The sequence below is a fragment of the Rattus norvegicus genome, chromosome 5 (assembly GCF_036323735.1).
Source record: "Rattus norvegicus strain BN/NHsdMcwi chromosome 5, GRCr8, whole genome shotgun sequence".
In the NCBI taxonomy this organism is placed as follows: Eukaryota; Metazoa; Chordata; class Mammalia; order Rodentia; family Muridae; genus Rattus; species Rattus norvegicus.
In genome coordinates, this window is record NC_086023.1 from 158,603,448 (window position 1) to 158,627,760 (window position 24,313).

The 24,313-nt window shown below is 55.7% G+C and overlaps 1 protein-coding gene and 1 long non-coding RNA gene across 13 annotated transcripts in view; one reads left to right on the forward strand and one right to left on the reverse strand.

Moving 5' to 3' along the window:
- Positions 1–531: 531 nt before the first annotated feature.
- The window catches only part of Crocc (ciliary rootlet coiled-coil, rootletin), a 42,750-nt gene continuing 18,968 nt past the window's right edge, over positions 532–24,313 (reverse strand). For 4 of the 11 annotated variants that reach the window (XM_063287811.1, XM_039110073.2, XM_063287812.1 and 1 more), the window contains 23 exons: positions 22,457–22,639; positions 21,312–21,456; positions 20,407–20,553; positions 19,872–20,102; positions 19,020–19,213; positions 18,632–18,759; positions 17,483–17,652; positions 15,589–15,768; positions 14,886–15,020; positions 14,435–14,578; positions 13,599–13,837; positions 12,806–12,965; positions 10,591–10,758; positions 9,470–9,818; positions 6,054–6,223; positions 5,830–5,950; positions 5,395–5,558; positions 4,053–4,268; positions 3,656–3,880; positions 3,121–3,270; positions 2,643–2,843; positions 2,412–2,543; positions 928–1,962 (listed from right to left, as the gene is read on the reverse strand). In XM_063287811.1, the coding sequence (XP_063143881.1) occupies positions 1,681–1,962; positions 2,412–2,543; positions 2,643–2,843; positions 3,121–3,270; positions 3,656–3,880; positions 4,053–4,268; positions 5,395–5,558; positions 5,830–5,950; positions 6,054–6,223; positions 9,470–9,818; positions 10,591–10,758; positions 12,806–12,965; positions 13,599–13,837; positions 14,435–14,578; positions 14,886–15,020; positions 15,589–15,768; positions 17,483–17,652; positions 18,632–18,759; positions 19,020–19,213; positions 19,872–20,102; positions 20,407–20,553; positions 21,312–21,456; positions 22,457–22,639 (4,234 nt within the window). In that variant the 3' untranslated portion in view covers positions 928–1,680. Of the gene's footprint in view, positions 1,963–2,411; positions 2,544–2,642; positions 2,844–3,120; positions 3,271–3,655; positions 3,881–4,052; positions 4,269–5,394; positions 5,559–5,829; positions 5,951–6,053; positions 6,224–9,469; positions 9,819–10,590; positions 10,759–12,805; positions 12,966–13,598; positions 13,838–14,434; positions 14,579–14,885; positions 15,021–15,588; positions 15,769–17,482; positions 17,653–18,631; positions 18,760–19,019; positions 19,214–19,871; positions 20,103–20,406; positions 20,554–21,311; positions 21,457–22,456; positions 22,640–24,313 lie in introns of those variants that run through there. The other 7 variants (XM_063287806.1, NM_001415935.1, XM_063287810.1 and 4 more) reach the window with 6 other exon arrangements.
- LOC120103023 (uncharacterized) lies at positions 16,033–24,176 on the forward strand. Of its 2 annotated transcripts, none has more exons than XR_005505076.2 (4): positions 16,033–16,149; positions 21,354–21,515; positions 22,361–22,443; positions 22,646–24,176. It is a non-coding gene; the product is annotated as an uncharacterized LOC120103023 (long non-coding RNA). The 2 variants fall into 2 exon arrangements; XR_010066713.1 differs by lacking the exon at positions 16,033–16,149 and adding an exon at positions 17,614–17,752.

The window sequence follows — 24,313 nt, forward strand, 5'->3', positions numbered from 1 at the left end:
AGGTGCAACTCTTCACTGCATGTAGAAACACATAAGTCGTTTCGGTTCCTCCTGTGAGCAGCAGGGATCACTGTGCAGTGTTTCCCGTGCTGTCCCAGGGAGCCCTCCTGATGGTCTATGGAATGAATGAAATCTCTGTCCCCAGATGACACTGCTACATGACCCCCAGAGGCTCACAGCAGGTGCTCTGTGAGCCTCGCTGTCATCACACCATGACATAGGTTCCCACATCAGAGCACACACAGACTGCCACATGGGGCAGTTCTGCCCAGCATCACTCAACAGAGCCAGGGCAAGACTGTCCACACCCAGCCCTGCCCTGCCGCCTTAAGACACACGGAGCTGTCTGGGATCCTGGCACTATCCAGAGGGAGACCCGAGCTCATGGGGCAGGCACAGCACCGGCTGCTGAAAGCTAGAAGAGAGAGGTTCATCATGCCCTCCCTGTGAGGTTGCAGAGCTCAGTACCCTAAGCCCCTGCCCTGGCTCTCCCAAGCACCCCCCAGAGGAAGCATGTGATTGTGCAGCCAATTCTAGAAAACAGGTCATGTTACAAAAAGCACATGTTCTCCACAGTGAACATTATAAAAAGATACAAAAATACAAGGGCTCTAAGCTCACGAGGGAGCTTCCGACTCTGACGAGGATGCTAAGGAGAAGCCGGGTGCTCTGGCTCAGGTACCCTGTCTGGGGAACCTTTGCTCTGCTGCTGGCGGGCGGAAACAAGTGCTCTCCCTCCCTGATGCCTGGCTGGCTCCGCCAAGCAGGAGAGCCTTGGACCATCAAGAGACTCTTCTTGAGAGGCCAGGGTAGTACAGGTGCTGCAGTCGCTCTGAGAAGCCACTGTGGGTGTCACCACAGCCATCATCTCTGCCACCCCAGCTCCCTCACCCAGCACTCTGATGACCAGGCCCTGGGCAGACTATGCTACAGAGGGCCTCTCTCCTGCCCAGGGACTGCTCAGGATATGGGCTGGAAGGGACTCATTTCTCTGGGGTGCCAGAGGGTGGGGACATGGATGCTGAGCTCCGGTGACGCTCCTGATGCAGCTGTGCCTTCAGTGTGGATACCTGGAGAAGAGAAGGGCCCAGTGGGCCAGGCCCCATCTGACTTCTAAGAAGGGGCAGGGGTGGGGGGTTGGGGAGGAGTGGCATGTCACCTGTCCCCTGAGGGCCAGAAAGCATCAGCTTCTTACTTGCTCCTCACGACAGCTAGGTGTCTGCAGGCTTTGACATCCTTATCACTTCAGAGGCTTGGCCTCTGAAACAGCTCTGCCTGGCATCACTCCGCAGAGCAAGAGCTGTGTCCACTCCCAACCCTGCCCTGTTCCCAAGCTGTCACATTCCTGTCCAGAAGAGGACCCTGAGCTAAGGAGGACCAGAGGCAGGGAAGATCTGGCTGGGCCAGACTCTTGCAGGAGTGTCAGTGACCAAGCTGGGCCTATCCAAGCAGCTAAGCCGTGCACTAGGCCAGCCAGAAGTGACCTCACTGGCCAGGAGGAGTCATCTCTCGGGCTCTTGCCCCGGAATCCCAGGTTCCTCCGAGAGCCTGGAGCTGGAGCTGCTAAGGGAACCATGCCATGGAGGGAGATGGTCCGATGGCTCAGAGCCAGAGAATGAGCTCTAGGCCAGGAGATCCTGAGGTGAGGTAGCATCACTCCAGTCATAGCTGGCACCAGCATCAATCTGTTTGGCCCTTTTCAAGTTGTAGAGGGCATGACCAGTCCTCCCTCCAGCCCCACAATTCCATCCCAGCTCCTTCTCTCAGGAAAGGCCCTTGTACCTGCTCCTCCAGCCCCGACACGCGCTGGCGGTGGGCCCGCTCCCGTGCCTCCAGTGTGCGCTCTGTCCGTACCTGGGCACTGCGCAGGCGCTCAACCTCCTGTTGCAGCTCCAGGTGCTGCTCATCTGCCTCCACCTGGACAGGACTGTGGTTCCGCTCCAGGACTTCCACCACCTGTGCCTACAGACACGGGCTGCAAGTCAGGGCTCAGACCCAGCGTGCATGGTGGCACAGGCTCATCCCTTATCTCACTGCCTCTGACAGTGCACGTTCCAACCCTGGGTCAGGGCCCCCAGTGAAGCTCACTCAAGCAGGCAGTGCCCGGCCTACATACAGACAGAACGGAAGCAAGCACGTTCACACAGACTCACATACAGGTACAAGGGCACAGTAGCCTGGCAGCTGCATGTGTGAAAACATGGGCACAGACCACATGTGGCTCATGCTGTACCCATAAGCAAGCTTCTATGGTCACTCGGGCGTCCACACATCCACAGCACACAGAACCACAGGTGTGACTGCTTAGGAGACTCAATGCTCTCTTTTCACCATGGGGAGAGCCCTGCTGCCTGCCCCCTTCCCTGCCCAGGACTTCTTTCACTCTGCATGGGAATGGCACTGGGGATGACCTCTAAATGTTGGATCTGCTGTTGGGCTTCAGCCAGGTCCAGCTCAGCTCCTGTGAGTGTGCGGTCCAGGCGGCCCCTCTCTGCATTCAAGCGCAGTGTGTCCTCGTGGCTTCGAAGCTTCTCCCGCTCCACCTAGGTAGAAATATAGAGGGGGCTCACAGGAGCTCTGTAGGATAATGGGACAGCAGGAGACACGGAAACCTAGGAATGTCTTCCCTGCAGAGCAGGCACCTTGTCCAGTGTCTTCCTGAGTGCCACACGGTCCTTGTCCAGCTGCAGTGCCGACCGCTCCAGCTCACGTTTCTCAGCTTCCAGCTGGGCCAGGGCTCGCTGCAGACTGCCCAGGCGCTCCTGCAACAGGCGCCGCTCCTCCTGTAGCTTCTGGACGGAGCGCAAAGCCACGGCCTCCCCTTCCTGCCGCTGCCGCAGCACCTGCAGCACAAGCAGGCAGTCCTTCATCCCATGGCACCTCAGGGTCCTCAATGCGGGGACACAGATGCTGGCCCATGGTGCCCACTCATGTAGTAGGTAACTGCAAGGCTCATGTAAGTGAAGCACTGAGGTCAGATGGCTCTCTGGAGTGTATGGGAGTGTCAGATGAGTCATGGTCCTTCATAGGTCAAGGTTCGCAGTGAAGTTGAAATGGGCTCCCCACCCTATGCCAAGGGTCACACAGGGCACCCTATAGAGAGAGGCCCTCTGACCTCACCTGCTGCAGCTGCTGCAGCTGGCCTTCAGCATCGCCCCGCTGCAGCTCCAGGTTGGCCAGCTCACCCCGCAGAGTCTGCACCTGCTCACCCAGGGAGCTGCTTTGCCTTCGAGCTTCAGACAGTGCCTGTCTGGCAGCGTCCAGCCGTTCCTGGGAGACAGGGGCTGATGGTGCCAAGCCAGCCTGCCAGCCTGAGCAAAAGGCTTTCCTCTACTCTACGGTTCTCTGTAGGTTCAGAGGCTACTTCTCTGCAGGGCAAAGCACCCAACTGATCTAGCCTGCTGCCAGTCACGTTCACTGACCTGTGCGAAGCCACTCATATCCCTATGAGCCGGTTTCTTCACTCGCCATGCTGCACCCCCTCTAAGCTACATGATTGGCTAGTTCCATTGACCAGTTCCTACCTCAAGACCAGAATTCCTGACTGACAGCCCATTAGCCAACTATCGGGTCCCTCCACATCTGCCTTTATTGGCTAATTCTCTCACTGGATTCTCACTGGAAAGAGAGAGATACCAGACCACAGGCCCCAGACCTGCAGCACTTGGCGGTCATGTTCGCAGGTACTCAAGGCCTTCTGTAGGTACAGATTCTTGTCCTGACTGCTGGTGAGACTGGCACTGCTCTGGGCCAGGGCATCTGTCAGGCTCTGCACCTTGCTCCGCAGGGTCCCCTCGCTCTCCTCCACCTTGGCCAGTGCCCCACTGAGCCGCTCCACTGTTAGCTGTAAGGTCCCTGCCTTCACCTCACTGTCTGCCACCTGTGGGGAAGGAAGGCAGAGGACAGTCAGGAGCGCTAACCCAGCCAAGGCCATCACCACTCTGAAACTCCACCTGTCCCCCTCTGAAACTCGATGGGGAAAAACTTCCTCAGGGACTTCCTCACCAGAGCCTGGCAGGGGCCATGTAGGTGTGATGAGGAGGGAGGCCCACCTGTCTCTGCAGGGAGTCCACCCGATCCTGGAGGGCCTGAGCGTGGGCCTCACGGTCCCCCAGGCCTAGGCGGCTGCGCTGCAGCTCGCCCTCGAGAGCGCGCCGCTGCAGCTCCAGTTTGATGGAGCGGCTCTCAGACGCATCCAGCACCTCCTTCAGTCGCCGCTTGTCGCTCTCCAGCTTCACCTCAGTGGCCTTCATCTTGTTGACCTTCTCCTGTAGGTAGCAGGGTTCAGGCCCAGTGGCTGCCCACGCCTCCCCACACTCCTTTGCACCACAGGGACAAAGCAGGGTTAGCCTCAAGGACTGTGTGACCTGGGCCCAGCCCGTCACTGCTGGGTCCTCAGTTTCCCCATTTGTCTCAGGCCAAACAGATTCAAGGGCCCCAGAGGTGTTTTTTTTAAGCAGAGGCTAAGGTGTTATGTGATTACAGTATGTCTGTACTGGGGGGTAGGTCGACACTACATGGGGACTCATAAAGTCCCTGGGGAGGGAGTTGCAGAACGGACTGTTCCCTGCTCTCCAAAAGGCTCTGCAGACATGGCAGGAACACATCTGAAACCCGAGCTGAACCTGGCAGCAGCTGCTGAGGAGTTCTAATGGGTGACCCCATTCCCCTGCTCAGGACAGTGCAGGGAGCTTCAGAGTGGACACGGGCAAGAAGGACTTGGGACCATTCAATCCACACGAGTACCCCAGAGACTCACTGGGTACCCCTGGGTGTCACTAAGGCCTTCCTGCTTCGTGCTTCTGCAAGCCCCTCCCTGCCCTGGCTGGCCTGTAGGAAGGGGCCCCATTCTGGCTCCCACCCAGACTGGTTCCTGGCCTCCTCCCAGGCCCCAGGGGCTGCTGGGCCCAAAGCCAGAGCTGAAGCTGCAGACACAACAATCCAGTTCCAGCGTGGTCCCAGCCAGAGGCGGGGGGTAGGGATGGCTGGGAGAGGGCAGGGGCTTCATCTGTGAGGTTGGACTGTCATCACACAAGGCCCAGGCTTCCTGCCCCAGACAGGGACGTGAAGAAACCTACACATCAAACAATGCTCCGCCATTTGTGCAGGCTTTCAGAGATCCAGGCCCTGGCCAAAAGCTTATGAGTACTGCTTCTGTAGCAATGACAGGTGACCCCCACCCAAAGGGTGACAGTTGGAGAGCATTCCAGGCCAAATGTGAACCCCTCTGTCTGACTCAGGCCCAAGACCTTCTCCCTGAAGCACACGAATTCAAAGTAGGACTAGAATCTGCTCCAGGGAAGAGCCACAGGTTGTCCCTAGAGGCTGTGACTCGGGCAGAGGACCACAGCGACCCCTGGGGTCTGCTCCCATGGGCCCTTCCCTCCTGCCCACCTGGCTGGCCCGGAGCTCGCTCTCGGTGGCCTGCAGGCTCCTCTCCAGCACTGCCATCTGGTCCAGCGTGGCCCTGCACTCCCGCCTGCTACGTCGCACACTCTCTTCCTGCAGTGCCAGCTCGGCCTGGGCCCCGCTCAGCCGCCTGTCTGCACTGCGCCAGGCTGTGGCCACCACCCGTTCCATCAGGCCCAATCTCTGGACCAGGCCAGGAAGCCCAATCTGTACCCCACCCTCTCCAAGCTCTGCCTGGACCATAGAAGGGCTGTAGGTTTGGGCCCCGTGGGGCTGCCTGGGTAAGGTGTCCTGGAGGAACCAGCCCTGAGTCAGGTCATAGACAGAGATGGACACAAGAGCCACTGACACCAATTCCCCAGCCTCCCACCTCAGCTGATAGGAGGCAGGAGGGCAGAGGGGCCCTGAGGGAAGACTTACCTTCCTCGCTCTCAGCTACTGCCTTCTGCAGCTGCTTGGCCCTTGAGGCTGCATGGTCTCTCTCGGCCTCCATCTCAGCCAGCTGTTGACTCAGGGTGCTAGTCTGGACTCTAAGTTCATCCTGCATCCCCAACAGAGGCAGGGGATGACCTCTGCTCAGACCAACCCGGTTCCTTTCTCCCTAGGCCCTGGTCTCCCCACCCAGCCACCTTCACCAGCCTCACCCGCTCCCGCTGGGCACTCCGCAGCTCTTGCAGAAAATCTCGGAGGGCGTCACGCACAGCTTCTGGGTCCAAGTCTGGAGGTGCCGGGGAGGCAACAGGCCCTGGAGACGGGGGCTGGGACCGAGGGCTATATTCCAAAGGACTGGGGCTGCTGAGTCCGTCCCCACTTCCTGGGAGGGAATACAGAGTCAGGAACACAGCAGGCACTAGATACAGGCTCTCAAGACACCTCCTATATTGTGGTGCACACAGGCTTCCCCAGCACAGAGTGAGCCCCGTCCTCTTCCTGTCTAACCCTGGCTATCCTGGAACTCACTCTGTAAACCAGGCTGGGCTCAAACTCAGAGATCAGCCTACCTTTGCCCCTTAGTGCTGGGATTAAAGGTGTGCACCAACACCACTCAACTCAAGACCAACCTCTTTATTTTTTAAAATAAAGTAGCTCTTTGTATTTACCTTCTGTTTTTTGTTTGTTTGTTTGTTTGTTTCTGAATCAGAACCTCTCTGTTGTGCAGCCCTGGCTGTCCCAGAACTCACTCTGCAGACCAAGCTGGCTTCAAACTCCCAGAGATCTCCTTACCACTGCCTCCCCACTGCTAGGGTTAAGGCACGTACCATCAAACCCAGCGTCTGTGTATTGTATGTACATGGGTGTTTTGGCTGCGTATATGTGTGTGTGCCACAAGTATGCTGTGGAACTGGAGTTAAGAATAGTTGTGAGCAGTTGGGGATTTAGCTCAGTGGTAGAGCGCTTGCCTAGCAAACGGAAGGCCCTGGGTTCGGTCCCCAGCTCCGAAAAAAAGAAAAAAAAAAAAAAAGAATAGTTGTGAGCAGCCATGTGAGTGCTGGAAATGAATCCAGGTCCTCTGCACACCTTTCCCCTGCTCCACAAGACCTGTGCAGGATCCTGGTCTGCACATGTGCAGGGTGCTGGTCTGCACATGTGCAGGGTGCTGGTCTGAACAGCAGCGCTACCTCCCTCACATTTATGTCTTGCATTTTTGTTTTTGAAAAAACATATATGATTTAAAATGTGTCACTTTAATCTCTGTTTGCTTTTTGCTCTGAGGGTATTATGGCTGAGCCCAGGGTCTTGGGCTTGCTAGGTAAGCACCCTGCCACTGAGATCCACAAGCCCCTCTCCCTTTTTTAGATGGGGGTGGGTCTTATTATGGAGCACAGGCTGGACCTGACTTAGAGTCCTCCTGTCTCGGTTTTCTGAGAATGAAGATTGCAGGTATGCACCGCCATGTTCAATTTTATGCAGTATTAGGATCAAGCCCAGGCCCCTGAATGAATCAAGCAGGCGCCACGTGGACTGAGCTGCATCTGCCCACCTTAACCATACCATAAGGTATGATCTGGCTGGAGTATCCAGAGTGTCCGTGTCACCGTGCACCTGTCCTTCTTATCTTTCATCACTCAACGCTTGCGTGTCCCCAGACTCCCCATGCTGAACATGACTTCACTGGAAACAGATGTAGATGGCAGGTACAGTACAGTCACATGGGAGTGGTGGGCCCCTAACCCCACTATTGCTGTCCTTATAAAAAGGGAAGGCCCCGATGCCATGTGAGCACTAGAGTTGTGTTACCACGGACACAGTCCACCAGCACCTTCAGAGGGGCTGTGGCCCTCGCCCTCAAGACAGTCAAACAGGTGACTCTGCTTGCTAAGTTGCCAACTGTGTGACAGCTGGGCCACTGTCCCTAAGGAATCTACCAGACCCATCAAATGCATACAATACTTCTAGACAGCCATGCATGTGGCACATGCCTGTGTTCCTAGCATTTGGGATACTGAGACAGGAGGACTTCCCAATTCAAGGCCAGCTTGGTCTACAGTTCCAGGAGAGCCTGGACTGAGACCCTGTTTCCAAAACTAAGACAAAGCAATGTGAACACTAAGCCCATACTGTGTCACAGACTCTACCCATCAGTACTCTCCAGAGAGATGATTCACACGTTTTAGCTGTGTGTTCACTGTGCTTTCCCTGGTACAGTGCTTCAGAGCCTTGTGGTATCTAGGAGATGCGTGCTGGTTACAAAATCCTGCAATTCCACAAGGCCGTGAGCATCGCTGGATTTGGGGAGACAGGGAGTCTGTATGTCATGGTACTAAGGACCACAGTGCCTTGACAGAACAGCCAACCAAGACAACAGACAGAAACCGACTTCTGAGGCAGCAGCTCTCACTGCCTCCTCCCTGATCTCGGTACCGTGAGCCTGCCTGCTCTGTCAAAGGACTGACTGGTCTGTGCTGGGACTCAGCCTGTCCTCTGACAGACAGCCTTACTCAGTGAGGCAATGTCTCAGGGCTGATCTGCACTGTGGCCTAAGAACGTCATTCCTCTTAATGCTGAATACTACTCCGCAGGCTGGATTCTTGCTGTGTCCCTGCTGATGGCTGCTGGGATGCTACTGCCCTTGGCTATTGGGAACAATCTGCACGAGACTCTGCTGTAGGCGTGACCAGCACACTCCTGTTCGCAGTTCTTTTTAGCCGTACATCGGGCAGTGGGGATGTGGGGCTTCCTGTCGCTGACGCGTCTACTTCTATGCTTTGAGGAACTGCAAGCTCTTCTCCACAGAGGCTTCCGTGATCTGCAGTCTGTCCTTCACTTTTGCCTGCCTGCTGTAGCCGGACCACAGGCCAACGCATCCTCTATTCCTCCATAAGCTCTTCCCACATCTAGACTCTAAGGTCCTAAGAGACCTGTCTGTCAGCCCGTTTCCTGCTCTATTCCAGTGGCGTGCTGTGCACACACTAGGTGCTTGGTGAGGACTGAATGTGTGAATGGTTCTATGCTCCTCTGGAAGGTCAGACCTGGCTGTGCCTCGAAAGAGGGCGATTTGGGGATCCCAGGCCTGGTGTGGGGGTGTAAAGCCGAGATGCCAGGCTGGAGATCCATTAAGAAGATGGGGCTCCAGTCTGGAGAGATGCTCAGAGGAGTCAGGAGCACTGGCTGCCTTTGTTGTCGCTGTTGTTTTTCAAGGCAGGGTTTCTAACTGTGCAACCCTGGCTGTCCTGGAACTCTCTGTAGGCCAGGCTATCCTTGAACTCAGAGATCGGGTGTGAGCCACTACTGACCCACCACACCAGCCACTCTAACTGAAGACCTGGGTTTGATCCTAGCACCCATATGACAGCTCACAACTATCTTTGGTAACTCTAATTTCAGGAGATCTAGTGCCCTCTTCTGGGCTCTTCCAGCATCAGTTATGCACATGTGTACAAACATATATGCAGGGCGCTCACACAAACAGGTAAAGATGAGGCTTAGATTCGGAAAAGGCAAAGGAACAGGAAGAATCCCTCCCTGACAAGGTTGCATGGAGGAGTCTGGACAGTGAGGGGCATGGCCCTCTGAGGGTGTGGCCTCAGAGAGCGGTCCACTGTGCCCTAAGTGGACTCACCTCCTGCAGGGGCCTCTCGAGCCGGGGAGCTGGACACTCGGCCCAGGCCCAGGCCCCGGCGCAGGGCGGAGCGCAGGCCACCCAGCTGGGCCTCGGCTACCCGGCGCTGCGCCTCCACGCGGGCAAGCTCGACCTCCAGGCCCTGGGCCCGGCCCTCAGCTGCACTCAGCCGCAGCCCCAGCTCTGAGGTCTCTGCCCGCACACCCTCCAGTCTTAGCTCCAGGCTGCGAGCAGAGTCCAGAAGCTTCTTCTCGGCACCACGCGCCTCCTCCAGGGAGCCCAACAGGCCTCGTTCGCGTGCACGGAACTCAGCCTCTTGCTCCTGCAGCTTCCTCTGGGAACCCTGGAGCTGGGGTGGGGGTAAAGTTGGGAGTCACAAGACTGCCCTTGTCCCAACCACTCTGGAGGAGGGGAGAGGCCATCCGGTAGGGAGGGGTCTTTTGATTTTACTTCTTATCTGTCCTTGTTTACATCTAACTGTAGTTAGTGACTGTAACATCCACACACTCCCAGGCAGTAAATAGTGATTCTCTCACTATTGATGAGAGGAGGAGACAGGCCTGAGTCATGGTCTTTTCACTACTGAGGAGACAGCACAGAGAAGTTAAGTGATTTGTCCAAGGCCACACAGGTAAAGGCCATCCATTACAGACTTGGGACGCACAGAATGCTGTCCTCTGGTGAGGAGCTGCCTCTCAATCACTGGTTCCATGGGAAAGCCCCTCTAGTGAGCATCAGCACCCCTCCTCTCACCACATCTCCCACTGCTACATAAGTGTTCAGAAGCAGAGAATGGGTGAACACCAGCAGACCTGGTGGCTGTGTAACATTGGGTAGATGCCTTGACCTTTCTGAGCCTGTCGGGTTGTCCTGGTAAATGGGGCTAACATTTCCCACCTTGTAGGCAGGCTATGGGAGAATCAAGCAAGGCTGTCTTCACCACCACCCCAGAATGCCCTTTTGGGATCTGCACACATTAGGCCTACAGTTCTTTCGGTTGTTAGTAGGAATACAACTGAGAGAGTTTTAGGAGCAGTGGGCTCAGCACGTTCCTCTGGAGGGAAGGCAGGCACGCGGTAGCCCACCCTCCTCTGGCTGGCACACCCAACCTCCTCAGTTACCTCCTGCTTCAAGGCCTCCAGGCTGCTCTCGCCTTTCAGCACCTTCTGCCGCAGGCCCAGGACCTCTCGCCGGCTCTCCTTCTCTGTCCGCTCGCCCAGGGCCAAGCGGCTCTGCAGGTCTGCCAGCTCACGGCCCAGTCGGCCATTGTCACTGTCCAGAGTCTTCATCTGCAAACCGGAACAGGCAAGTAGGCTGGCTGGGCCCTTAAAGTTCTGCCCAGGCCGTTAAAGTTCTGCCCAGTCCCTGCCCAGGAAGCTCTCTGGACAGAGGCATCACCTTAATTTCCCACCCATGGGAGCCTGCCCTGGTGAACTCCCTGAGCTTGGGTCACACTAGACACCTGGCCCCTATGGCCTCTCAATGGGTGGGCCGGGGAGGGGCAACAGCAGCAAAGAGGTTGACATACAACTGATTTAGCCACTACAGCAGAAACCACAACTCCCAGGGTCTGTGTTCACTGCTACAGAGGTAGCTACAGGGTGCTCATGTGCCTAGCTGCTCTACACACGGACACCAACTGAATTAGCCTTCACCTATCCCGGTGAGGTTAACCCTCATTTAGTAGAAGAGAGAACAGGCCATGTTGGATGAGTTGCCTACTACACCGCCCGCAAGCAGCAGACGGGTCTGATCCCAGGCAAGGGGAACATGAGGGTCTATTCTAAGTCTGTTTCCTCCTAGGAGCGGGTGGGGCAGGGTCCACGCACCCACAGAACTATAGCTGGGCAGATCAATCAAGTAGCCTTCACACAGGCCCCCAACGAGAGCCGAGCACAGGTAGTCGCTGGAGGCCTGGGTGAGCGGCCTGGGTGGGAAGGCCTTATTTCCGGAGTACCATGCATCTCAGAGCATCAGTCTCTGGCTATCACATGCAGCCCCACAAGACTGCTCCTGTTCCTGAGGCCTTCTACAGTGAGGAAGCCTGAACCTTCCAGTGTATGACCAGTGCCCAGTACATAGCAAGCGCTTGATTGGGCCTTGCTGGTGACAAGTCAGAGGTCAGCTCTGCACAGCCTGCAGACAAGTTCAGCCATCTCCTTCTGCTGAGGCAAGGACGGCTCTCCGTTTTCCAACGGTAGAAAATGGCTCAAGCAAAACCAGAGAGAAACACAGTATTTCCTGACACACAATGCTTACGTGAAGTTCAAGTCTGTGTTTACAGAGTGTGACTAGAGCACACCCCACGTACTCATGTTCCATGTGTGCACATGCGCGTCTCCCAACTCGTGCTGGGAATCAAACGCAAGCTCTGAGAGGGCGGGGCAGCACCCTGCCAGGTTCGCATGCACAGTGTCCTTTCAAACTGTCCTGTTACTCTCGCAGACATGCGTGCTTTGCCTGCACGCTCATTTGTGTACACATGTGCCTGTGGAGGCCGGAAGAGGGCACTGGATGCCCTAGGACTGCAGTTACAGACATGCAGGTGCTGGGAATCGAACTCGGGTCTCCTGAAAGGACAGCGAGCTCTCTTAACCACTGAGCCACCTCTCCAGCCCCTACTGTCATTCCTTGGCCGTTCTGGGGAGCAAATGCGCAAATGCGGGGCTTCAGGCAGGCCTCCTGCTGAGTCCGTGGGCACTCACTCCTTCTGAGCAGGGTCTTGGTAAGAGGAGACTGCTCTTGGACAAGTCTCAGGACCCAGGCAGGCCTTGACCCTATGACCCTCTGGCCTCGGTCTCCACAGCTGGGATTATGGCCACCATGCCCGGGGATTTTACACCAGTGAGGTAGGTAGAGATGGAGACAGCCCTTGGCCTGTACAGTGGAAGCACTTAGCTCTAGGTTCAGTTTGCCTGTCTGACCCAGCTCCCAGAGCTACTCCCTTACCTCTCAGGCTTCTTTAAAACTACACAAAATGCTGGGCCTCCCTCTAGGGACACTCAAGTCTGAATGTGACGTGAGTCAGTTTCACAGAGGTTTCCAAGTGGACAACCCCTCAAAGCCTGCAGTGACCCCAGTGAAACTCGCTGGTTGCTTCATCAAGTTGGACTATTAGAGCAACCATTACCTTGGTTTGCTGTGGGTTCCCTTCTGGGGTGAGCTGGTCTATGTGGGGCCAGGCTATTGCATCTCCCCAGAGAAAGTCAATCTCACGAGCCCATGCATGAAGGCCAAGGTCAGGAGAAAGACCTTGCTTTTACCTATGGTAGAATCTGCCTCCTATGAGGGGTGCTGCTGACCAGAGCCTGTGAAGGGCAGAAGCCAGGGACATACCTGTCGCCTAAGCTCCTGCAGCTCACGTCGAGCCTCCAGCCGGGATCGCTCCACTTCCTGCAGTGAGGCCCGAAGCTCTCCAGCCTCCTTGGCGACAGACATTCGAGCCTCTTCCAGGAGGGCCAGCTTCTGCTCCTTGTCCTCATTGGCAAGCTTCAGGCTACAAGGTAGAGGCTGTTCTCAAGTAGCTCTGTGCTCAAGGCCTGCCCTCCCTAAGTCTGAGTGGATCTGGCCCCACCCTGCCCCACGGCAGCCCAAGCACCACCCACATGGCTGTCCTTGCACTGCCATAGTGTGGCTGGGGGAAGGTCTAAGGAGGGAGAGAGAAGGGACTCAACTTTCAGGGTGACTGACATAGGGGAGGCCTGAGTGTGACCCAACTCCTCTGCTGCCACCTGTCCATTCTTTGTGGTAGGCAAGCCACCAAACTGACCCTATGCTAGGATGTGCGTAAAAGCAAGCTAGCTATCTACATGGTTCCCTAAACCACAGGGAAGTGAGGTCCAGGCCAAGGTTCAGTTAGAGCGCTAGTTCTCTACCTGCGGGTCACGACTCCTTTGGGGGATGAAGGACCCTTGACAGAGGTCAGATACCATCTGCCTATACAGATATCTGTAGATATCTACATTACCATTCGTAACAGTAGCAAAATTTCAGTTATAAAGTAGTGATGAAGATAGTTTTATAGTTGGGGTCACCACAGCATGAAGATGTGTACTAAAGGGTCAAAGCCTTAGGAAGGCTGGGATCCACTGAGTTAGAGTGGAGCCGGGCAGTGCCCTGCAGCTCTCACCTGATCCGCTCGCTCTCTGCCTTCTTCACAGCGGTCCTCAGCTCCTCGTTGGAACGCCGCAGGGCCTCACGCTCCTTGGTGCCCTCACTCAGACTGCGCCGCAGCTCACTAGCCTCCTGGCGATGGGCCTCGGAGCTGTCCTGGCTGTCCCGGACCTTGCGCTGAGCCTCCAGCAGCTCCCGCCGCAGCCCATCACGGGTATCCTCCAACAAGCGCAGCTGAGTCCTCAGCTCTTCTGCCTGTGGACCCAGAATGGGGTCAGGGTGACCATGGCAGACGGGTTTGTATGCCACCTCCCTTCCCGACTAGGGGACGCCGTGGTCCCAACACTGCCCCATTTATCTATGGTGAGTGGCTGACCTCAGTTATGGTATGGGACGAGGTACACTGGACTCAGCGGTGCACAAACCAGAAACAATTCCCAATGAGTTCCCCAAACCTCCCTTGCAAACATCAGGTGCCTAATGACTGTTTACTGTTTCTACTTGAGGCGACCATTGTCTGCCCTCATGCAGAAGGACTCCCAGGACCAGCCCCAGCACACACATGCACGCACACATGCACGCGCGCGCACACACACACACACACACACACACACACACACACACACACACACACAGATACACAGATACACAGACACACACACACACACACACACAGAGACACACACACACACAGATACACAGACACAGACACACACAGACACACACAGACACACAGACACAGACACAGACACACACACACACACACACACACACACACACACACACACACACACACACACACACACACGCAGCGGCACTGTGAGTGGTGCCAGGACAGCAGTGTCAGCTCACCTCCCTCATGCAGGCCTCCCGCTGCCGACCCAGGTTCCCCGTCTGCTCCTGGAGTTCTTTCACCTGCTGTGCATGGGCTGCTGTGGCTTCTTCCAGCTGAGCCCGGAGGTCTCGAAGTTCAGATGTTAGGGCGTTCACTGTGTTCTGAAGTGGCCAGGTTGCTCACACTTAGTCCTGATGTGGCCCCCAACACACACCCCGCTGCATGCCCTACCCCTGGGACTACTTCTCCCAGGGGCCTACCACACCTCAGTGCCTTGAAGCTGACCTCTCCAAACCAGTGGTCTCACCAGGGTGGATCTAGCGGTCACTTCCTTCAGTTGGGAGTCCTGAAGGAAGGGCTGGACCTTCCACACAACCTGGAAGCATTTCCAGGGCTTCCACTCTAACAAGTCCCTTCAAGCCATGCTGGTTTCCCATGAACTCAGGCCCAGCTGGGCTGCCTACCTACCCGGTCCTGTTCCTGCCGGCTCTGGGCATCTCGCTTCTGCCGTTCCATCTCCAGAGAGATGGCAGCCAGACTGTGCCGGGTTCCCATCAACTTCTCTGACAGTGCCGTCTTCTCAGACTCCTTCAAGGACAAGGCCTAGGCAGAGGCAAGGATGACAGGACTTAGGGTGTGGCTGGTCCTTTCTCCTCGCCTTCCCCTGGTGCTCACTGAGAACACTGGTTAGACCCAGGGCAGAGGTGCCTGTTCACTGTAGTCCTCCACTAAGAGTTCGGGAGCAGCAGTAGGGGCCTGGATGTGGGCATGATCTACAGATCTAACTAATGCCTCAACTTCCCCAGGGCAAAGACTTCCATCACTCTCCTGTTACAGATAGGATAGCTGTAGCCTAGGGGGGTGTGAATTGCCCAGGGTGACAAAGCCTACAGTCTGTCCTGCTCCATACCTCACAGAAAACCAAGAATGAACTATTCAGAAGAGCCAACAAGTGCCTGTGGGCACAGCCAGAGGCACCCAGCCTGCAGCAAGCAAGGAGACAAGAGAATGTGAGATGGTTTGCCTTGTGTCACCTGTCACTGCCACTGTGTGCTAGGCTCCAGCTCTCCTGTCCTTACAGGAAGGCACTGGCTGCTTCCTGCACTCCTGCTGGGTCGGGGTGTGCTGGGCAGAGGTAGGAGAGCCCCAGAGGTCGCCCAGGACCACAGACCTGCTGCTTCTCACTCTCCGCCAGGAGCAGGCCCTCGTCCCGCTCCTGCTGCAGCGCGGCGATCTCCTCACTCAGCTCCTCCTTCTCAGCCTCCATCCGGGCCAGCAGCTCCTCTCGCTCCTGCTGTAACTGGCCCTGCAGCTGGGCCCGCTCTGCCTGAAGCTCCCGCCATGCAGCCTCCTGAGGGCCAGGGCAGGGCTGTGTGACACACTGGGAGGGGCCCAAAGAGTCCCTTGCAGACATGGGTCAGGAAAAGACCCAAATACCCCACAGCTAAGAGACACAGTGGGTGCCCAGGTCACTGTAGGGCAGGGCAGTGGGAGCTTTGCTGAGGTCACCTCAGGTCTGTGATGACAACGTGAAACCCAGCGCCTGGCTGGGAACAGGAATGGCCCTTGGGGGATGGCCAGCAGCCACTCAGGCAGAAGGGAGAGGTCTAGGTCACAGCGTAGCCTGGAGGCCCTGAGGGAAGAGCAGGCTGGAACCTCATGGAGCGGTGGGATGCGGTAACAGGGGTCCAAAGTCACAGATGCAGTCACTAGCCTGACCAGGTGAACTAAGGTACTGAGTGAGGCTAAGGGGACAATGGGGACGCCCCAACCCAGGTGATAGACAACCTGAATTTTACTTTTTAAGCTTTTAGATTTATTTATGTGTTTGTCTGCATGTGTGTCTATGCCCCATGTGCATGCCTGATGCCTCTGGCAGTTAGAAGATGGGATTGGATTCCCTGGAACTAAAGTTACAGATGGTTGTGAGCCATCGTGTGGGTGCTGCAGCCAGTGCTCTTAATGCTGGGCCATCTCTCCGGCTCTGTTCTGGCAGCTAGAGGGTTGTGTAGAGGGAAACGGGGCTGGCTGCAAAGAACTCTGGGACCCAGACTGGAAGAAGCTGAAGAGAATACAGACTTGTGGGCACTGACCAGGTCAAGAAAGGTAGGGCCAGGGGTCATAGCGCATGGCTCACTGGGAACATGACAGAGCCACGGCAAGGACAGCTTTCTTGGGGTGAGAACATTGCCTGTACCCTAGAACTTCCCAAAGGGTGGTAGGAGAGGCCTTCCTTCAGGAGCTGCCCTGCCACCTACTGGCCACATGTGGTAATTTCCACCGGAATCCATGGGTGGGTGTATCTCTCTCCCCACTTTATGAATCTTGCAGGGGGAAAAGGAAACCGTTGGAGGCCTCCCTGTTTCTAGAGGCCCCTATTCTAGGGATCACTCTGTATAGGGAATCCTCAAGGCGCAGGAACTGACAGGACATTTACTAAGCACCGGGGGCTATGTAAAGCCCTTCACAGGACCCACCCCACAACAATCCATCCCTGTTTCTAGGGAAAGAAAAACGCAGGCACAAAAACCTTACATAGCATCAGTGGAGTGAGACAAGATCAGACACAAACTCAAGAAGTGCAAGCAGACTCGGTGTGCAAGGGACTTCCCTGGCATGCCTGCCCTGCGGTTGTGAACCTTGGCGGACGAAGTGGAAACATGGAGCTGCACACTTGTTTGTTTTGAGACAAGGCCTCCTCACATAGCCCTGGCTATTCTGGAACTACAGAGACCAGGCTGGCCTTGAACTCTGAGATCTGCCAGCCTCTGCTTTGTGAGTGCTAGGATTAAAGGTGTGCACCACCATGCCCAGCCTGCTCTCTGTGGAACCTACACTGGCCTTGCTCCCACATGACTTCGGGTCTCCATCAGGTTTGGACCTGATTTGGGGCCCGGAACTCTACATATCTGATAAGCACAACCACTCCCACACACCTTCTCAGCCACCCCAGAGACTCTATGTCTCGCATCTGCTTCACATATGTGGAAACCGAGGCAGGGCAAGACAGTAAGCAGAGACAGGGAGCCGCAGAGCCCTGCCCACCCCTCCCCAGCTGACCGAACCTTCTCCCGCTGGAGTCTCTGCAGATCCTCCTCATGGGCTGCCCGCTGTTCCCGCAGAGAGGCCTGAGTCTCCCGCTCTGCTTGCACTAGCTTCTGGGTCATCAGCTCCTTGTCCAAGGCCGCTTTCTCTTCAGTGGCTGTTACCTGCTGCCGCAGGCCTGCCAGCTCCCCTGCACAGGAGGGATGGATAGCAGGAAAGCAGCGCTGAGTCACAATCTCCCTCTGGGCCAGCAGACTTGGGTTGTTTGAGCCACATGGGCAAAGTCAGAGGTAAGGGAGCTTCGTGGCAACTATGCTGTCCTTGAGGAAGTGGCTCATCCCCTCTGGATAGCAGTTTCCCACCTGCCTCATGGGCTCACTGGCTCTTTTCTCCTCATGTACAAGGGGCACGGTGGTTGATGGGAAGGGAACCATAGAGGAGGATTTCAAAAATACAGGGACCCTGCTACTGACATGTTTGCTGGGCCAATACAATCCTCGCACATCACAGTTTTGAATGATATCTCTGGTTAGTTTAACTTCATCCTCGTCAAAGACGATGCTCCAAGACCAGTAACCAATCCACACCTCATGGGGTGTCTCCATTAGGGACAGCACCCCTCACTGAGGGGCAAAACAGAAGTTGTGTCCCACCTGGACCAGTAAGGCATGAACCCAACAGCAATGCCCTCCCTGGGACTCAGGAGAGTCCATTTCCATGACCCCAGCAGGGCCTGAGCGCCTTTGCTGAGCTGGAAGGACTGAATAGAGATAGAGCGTGGGGAGTGTGTGGGAATCGTGGGCTGGGACCATGGGGCTGAGATTCACGGCAGCAGCTGATGGTTATGAGAGTTCTCTAGGGACCTCAGAACCCTCCAGCCTCCCTGATGACGAAGAGACAGCAGTCACAGCAGGCACTTTGCCAAGGCCTTCACAAGCTACTTCACCTCATCCTGGCAACAGGCTAGGTAGGGGCCATTCCCCTACCTCTGGAGCCAAAGTAACCTAAGCTCGAAGAGGGAAGGGCCTGTTGAGGGGGCCATGTGACAGCTCTGGATAGGAACCAGGTCAGCCATAGCCACGCACCTCACCTAGGTTTCCTAACCTCTGCTAGACTCCAGTATCCGCAGCCGAAGTCTAGCACAAAGCCCAGGACCCAGACCCTTGTACCAGTCAGAGTTTCCTTGGCCAGCAGCAGGGCTTGACTGTCCGCTTCTAGCTGCTCCCGGCGGGCCTCGAGCTGAGCCAGCTGCCTCTGCACGTCAAACAGGCTGCTCTCCAGGGCCTCCTTCTCCAAGCTGTAGCACATAATCCCTGAGGCCTTGGGACTCGGCTTCCCCAACCCCAGGAAATTGTGGGTTTTAGGGTGCGGCCAGTATGGGCCAAATGCCAGCCTACCTGCCCAGCTACACGTGGGCTCCCCAGGGAAGACTGCACCTGAGCGAGGCTGCATTGGAAGCCTGGCTCCTAAGTAACTGCTCCTCTGGGTTAACCCCAGGGCGGGGCTGGACCCACACACCCGCTGCAGGAAGCTGGGCAAAGCCCACATCTTACTTACCGCAGGCGAATGGTCTCCTCTGACAGGGTCCGGCCCTCACGCTCGGCTGCTGCCAGCTGCACAGCCAGGCCAGCCCGTTCCTTGGCCATCGCCTCCTTCTCCCGGGCAGCGCGCTCCAGGGCCTCCACCTGCCGCTGGGACTCCCGCAGGGCCTGATCCAACTCCTGGTCCCGTCCATTCAGCTGCCGGGAGAGCTGGCAGACCCAGAGACTATGAGCAGAAGCCTTGGCTAGTTTACCACGCAGCACTCTAATGTGGGGGTCAGGTCCAGCCCTGGCCTCGTAGGGGGAGGCTGGGGTTTGAGCACAGGTTCCGCACTGGTGTGCCTAGGCAAACCCTAGCCTTTTCTATACCCACAAATGCACACGTGTAAAAATGGCCCCCAGTCACTCACTCTGCCCTGTGCCCAAAACATTCTAAGAAGCTGAACACAGCAAATGGTAAGGAGAACAGCTGTCCAGACTGAAGGGAGGAGCTACCCCTTCCTCCCAGGAGCCCTGGACCCCGGGACAGAGGCTGCACTACAGGGCCTGGAGCCTGAACTCCTAGGACCCAGAACCACCTTCTGGCTGTGTGGTTCCAGTTTTGCAAGTCCCTACTTTCTTCATAAGATGGACAGATCTTCACCAAGGCTGGCCCAGAGCCAGCACGTCCTCTAAGTGACAGAATCTTAGTCTCAGATAGTCAAGTGGCCTCAGCATGTGAGGAATAATAGCTTGCTCAAGGCCCTTAGCCAGTCGAAGTGAGATATGTATGAACCTAGAGGGAAGTGCCTGAGCCTCTGGCTCATCCCAGAATAGCACGTGAGTGGCCAGGAGCCCCGATCACATATGTGCATGGGGGCTCGCCCACCTGGGCCACCTGCTCCTGCAGATGGCTGCGTTCGCTGCGCAATACAAGGATCTGCTGCCCCAGCGCCTCCCGGGCCTGCTCAGCCACACACAGGGAGCCCTCCAGGCCCTGCCTCTCCACCTCCTGCTCCAGTCTCAGCTGCTCCAACCGTTCCTGCTTCTCCACAGCCAGCGAAGTGGCGTGCTCCGCCTGCTGCTGGCGGCCCAGGAGCGCCGCCTTTTCTTCCTCTAGCTGTATGGACAGAGATCCGAAGGAGCAAAGGGACTCTCCAGGACCAAGATGCCCTCCATCCCACCAGTGACCACAGGCAGTCGGTGGAGGCACTCTAGGGTGAAGGAAGGTGTCCGTGGTGTCGAGAACCAAACACCAGAACAGAGCAGGGCCCCCGAGCATCCTTCTATGATGCATAGGACAGAGACACAGAAAGGCAGACAGGATGAAAGACTGATAGGACAGACAGGGTAGGGGTGGAGCCCCGGCATGCCTCTGCAGCGTCTCCCTGGTGGAGGGGACATGGGGCTGATACACAGCATACCTGGGCGATGAGGCGGTTTAATTCCAGCTTGTCCTGGGCGAGACTCTCGTTGAGGGCACTCATCTTGGACAAGGAATCTCGCAGGGAAGCCTCCTCTGCCCTCAGCTTGGTCACAGAGAGCTCCAGCTGCGCACGGCCTGCCTCAGCCTGCAGTGGGAGAGATCCAGAGAAGCAGACCCTCACAGACTGGGTTGGGGCCGAGGAGAAAGGGTTGACCAGTCAGGCAATCCCCATCAAAGAAGGCCACACTTTAGAAGGCTGTTTGGAAGACACCTCATACCTAAAGGATCAAAAGGCAGAGCCAAGGGTCAGAAGAGACTCCAGTTGCACCCTAGGGCGCCATCATGTAGAGCCTGGGCCACCAGAAGTGGGACAGGTACCTTCCAAGCACTCTCAGGACCATGACCCCCAACTTCCTCAGTCTCTGGATGTATTTCCACAGAATGGATCGGGTGACCCTGAGCTTCAGGCTCAGGAGCCCCTGCAGTAGCAGGGATCTGTGGGAGCCAGCTCAGTGGGTAAACCGCTGGTCACTTAAGCATAAGGACATGACTTCATATACCAGCTATGTGCACAAGTTAACAAGTGTAATCCCAGTGTTCCTACAGCATGGGAGAGGGAGACAGGAGGGTCCACAGCAACTCAAGATCCAACTAGGGTAGGACACACAGCAGGGGACGACGAAGGGACCCCAAGGCTGTCCTGACTTCCATACAAACACCAGTGTACCAGTGCATGCATGCTTACAGGCAGAGAGAGAGGTAGAGGGAGAAGGGGAGATTTGAAGCACCGTAACGAATAGGTAAGAATAAAAAGTCAGTGTCTACCCAGAAGTAGGGGTCAAGGGCATGCTCAGTCTGCAGCCTGACATAGGGTTGGTCTGGTCAGTGGCTGACATGACTCACCTTGGTCAGCGCCTCAGCCACCTCTGCCTTCTCTGTCTGCAGCACATCCCTCTGCAGTACAGCGCAGCTCAGTGCCTCCCGCACCTCCACCAGCTCCTTGGTCAGCCCCGAGCGCTTCACTTCCAGCTGCTCCAGCTGCCGATGGCTGTGGGACAGACTTCTGTCACTTCGCTGCTCTGTACCCCATACAGGACACGAGCCCAGGTGAGCGGGGCACAGGTAGAATCCTGAGCACAAGAGCCTCTTCCACAAGAATGACCTAACCCACAGCCTCAGCTGTGACTCTGAGACACTGTCACGTCCGAACAGTGCCACGCAGGACGTAGTTCAAATGGCACCTGCTGCCTCCAAGGCTTCAGGAACAACTTCACACCCACTACAGTGCCCTAAGCATTAGCACTGTCTGTGCCGCAGAGACACAAACAGTGCAGCGTGAAATCCTGGCTCCTACCAAACAATGTGCTCTGGGGCAAGTCTCATGACCCCACACCCAGTGCCTCAGTTTTCCAATGCATAAAATGGGGCTGCAGAGATGACTCAGCGTTAAGATCACTGGGGATTGTTTCAGAGGACTTCAGCTGGATTCCTAATACCTACGAGAGGGCTCACAACCATCTGTAACTCCAGTTCCAGGGGATTTGACACTCTCTTCTGGCCTCCATGGGCACTAGGCATGCAAGGGATATGCAGGCAAAACACTCATACGCATTAAAAAAGAAAGTGACATAAAAAGACAGCACCCACAAACAGAGACAACTCTCTAAATCATGGAGTTACGTGGAGGGCTCAACAAAGGACTCCATGGGCTTAAGTGGTCGCTGGCCCTTCTTGTTACTGCTACTGTATACTGTATAGTGACAGTCATTGCCACCTTTTGTTCTTGTTTTCTGAGACAAGGTCTCTCTACACATCCCTGTCTACCCTGGAACTCACAGAGATCCTCCTGCCTCTACCTCTGAGTGCTGGGATTAAAGGTGGGCACAACCATGCCCGGTGCTTTAAGTTTCTTAAATGAGAATCATTAATCTTTAATATTCTTATCACCCAAGCACCTCCCTCCTGGACCCAGTGACTGCTCTTCCTAAGCCTCAGTGTTCTCCCGGGACTGCACTGGAAGGACCCTGGTAGGAAGGTGAGCAGCCCACCTGCGCTCTAGCTCGCGGCGGGCCCGGGCGCCCTCCTGCACCGTGTCCTCCTGCTGGTCCTCCAGCTGGGTGTGCTGCCGCCTCAGCTCCTCCTGGGCGGCCTGCAGCTTTTCCAGCTCCTGGCGCAGATCCTCAGCTTGCTGCTGGGCCACCTGCAGGCTGTGGCTCAGGTTGCCCTTCTCCCTACAGGACAAGCAGGCAGAGGAGAGGGAGCTTCTGAGGCTACTCTCCCCCAGGGTTGGTGGCTGGACTGATTGACTACTCTGACTACATCTTCTGTCCTCCGGGCCACTGCCTCCAGGAAGCCTTCCCTGATGCTTTTCACAACTGATTCATCTCACTTACACCATGCACTGAAAGCTTCTCTCTCTCTCTGTTTTGTTGTTGTTGTTGTTGTTGTTGTTGTTGTTGTTTCCCTATGTTGCCCTGGAACTCACTTTGCAGACCAAGCTGGCCTTACTATATAGCCCTGGCTTGATGGGAACTGTTATACAGCCTGGGCTGAACTCAAACTTGAAACGATCCTCCTGTCTCAGTGCCCTAAATGCTGGGTTACAAATACGAGCTACGAGTCTGCTTTTCTTAGAGACTTGTTTGTTTGTTTGTTTGTTTGTTTGAGACAAGGTCTCACTATGTTACATAGGCTGACTGGCCTAGAGTTCCCTCTGTAGACTAGGCTGGCCTTGAACTCACAGAGATCTGCCCACCTCTGCTTCCCAAGTGCTGGGACTGAAGGCATGGACTGCTACACCAGCTTTCCTGTTTATTTAGGAAAAGCAGATTTAAAAAATTTTAAAAAAAATTTAAAAACTATCACTCACTTTGCAGACCAAGCTGGCCTTACTATATAGCCCTGGCTTGATGGGAACTGCTATACAGCCTGGGCTGAACTCCAACTTGAAACAATCCTCCTGTCTCAGTGCCCTAAATGCTGGGTTACAAATACGAGCTACGAGTCTGCTTTTCTTAGCAAAGGGGAAAACAGAATAGTGTCTCACCAAAAGAAATTTCACTCTCTTGCTCTCGCCTTCTTATTCCCGCTCTCTCCCCATTCCCTTCACGCCTCTCTCTCCACAGGCTCATGGCCGGCCTCTACTCCTCTGCTTCTCTACTCTCTCTCTTTTTACCTTAATACCCTCAACTCCCCTCCCCATGCCCTGAATAAACTCTATTCGATACTAACAAAAGCAATTCTATTACATGTGAATTATTTATTTGTGTGTGCTGGGGCACATGTGACACGGCACGAGTGGCGATCAGGAGCTAACACTGGTGATTCAGTTCTCTGAGTGCACGCTGCCCTTGCGGAAGGGCACTTTGCTCTCAGCAGCCACCCTGGGTAGCTCATGGTCACCTTAACTCCAGACCCATAGACATCCAGCTGACAGCTCTGGCGTTTTGGAGTGCACATGCCCACATGCATACAATTAAAACAAAATCAAAAATTCTCTATCTGAGAGAGGCATAGTGGTGTATACCTGTAGTCCCAGCACTTACCAGGCCGGGCCAGGCAGATCTCTGAGTTTGAGATCTGCCTGGTTAGTCTACAGAGTGAGTTCCAGGGCACTCAGGGCTACACAGAGAAACCCTGCATTGATAAATAAGTAGACCGATACATTTTTTAAAATTGTCTCTAGGGTGACAGGGCTGCAACTGGGCTGTAGCTGGGGGTAGTGTTTTCCCCTGGCAGATACCAGGCCTTGGGATGCATTCCCAGCAAGAGGCAACCAACAGGAAACAGTTCAGAACAGCACTAAGAGCAGAATTCTAGAATGGTCTATAGCCCCATGTATCTACAGGGGTATCTGAAATGTAGCTAGGGCAACAAATGAACTTTTACTTCCTTGAAAACTAAAT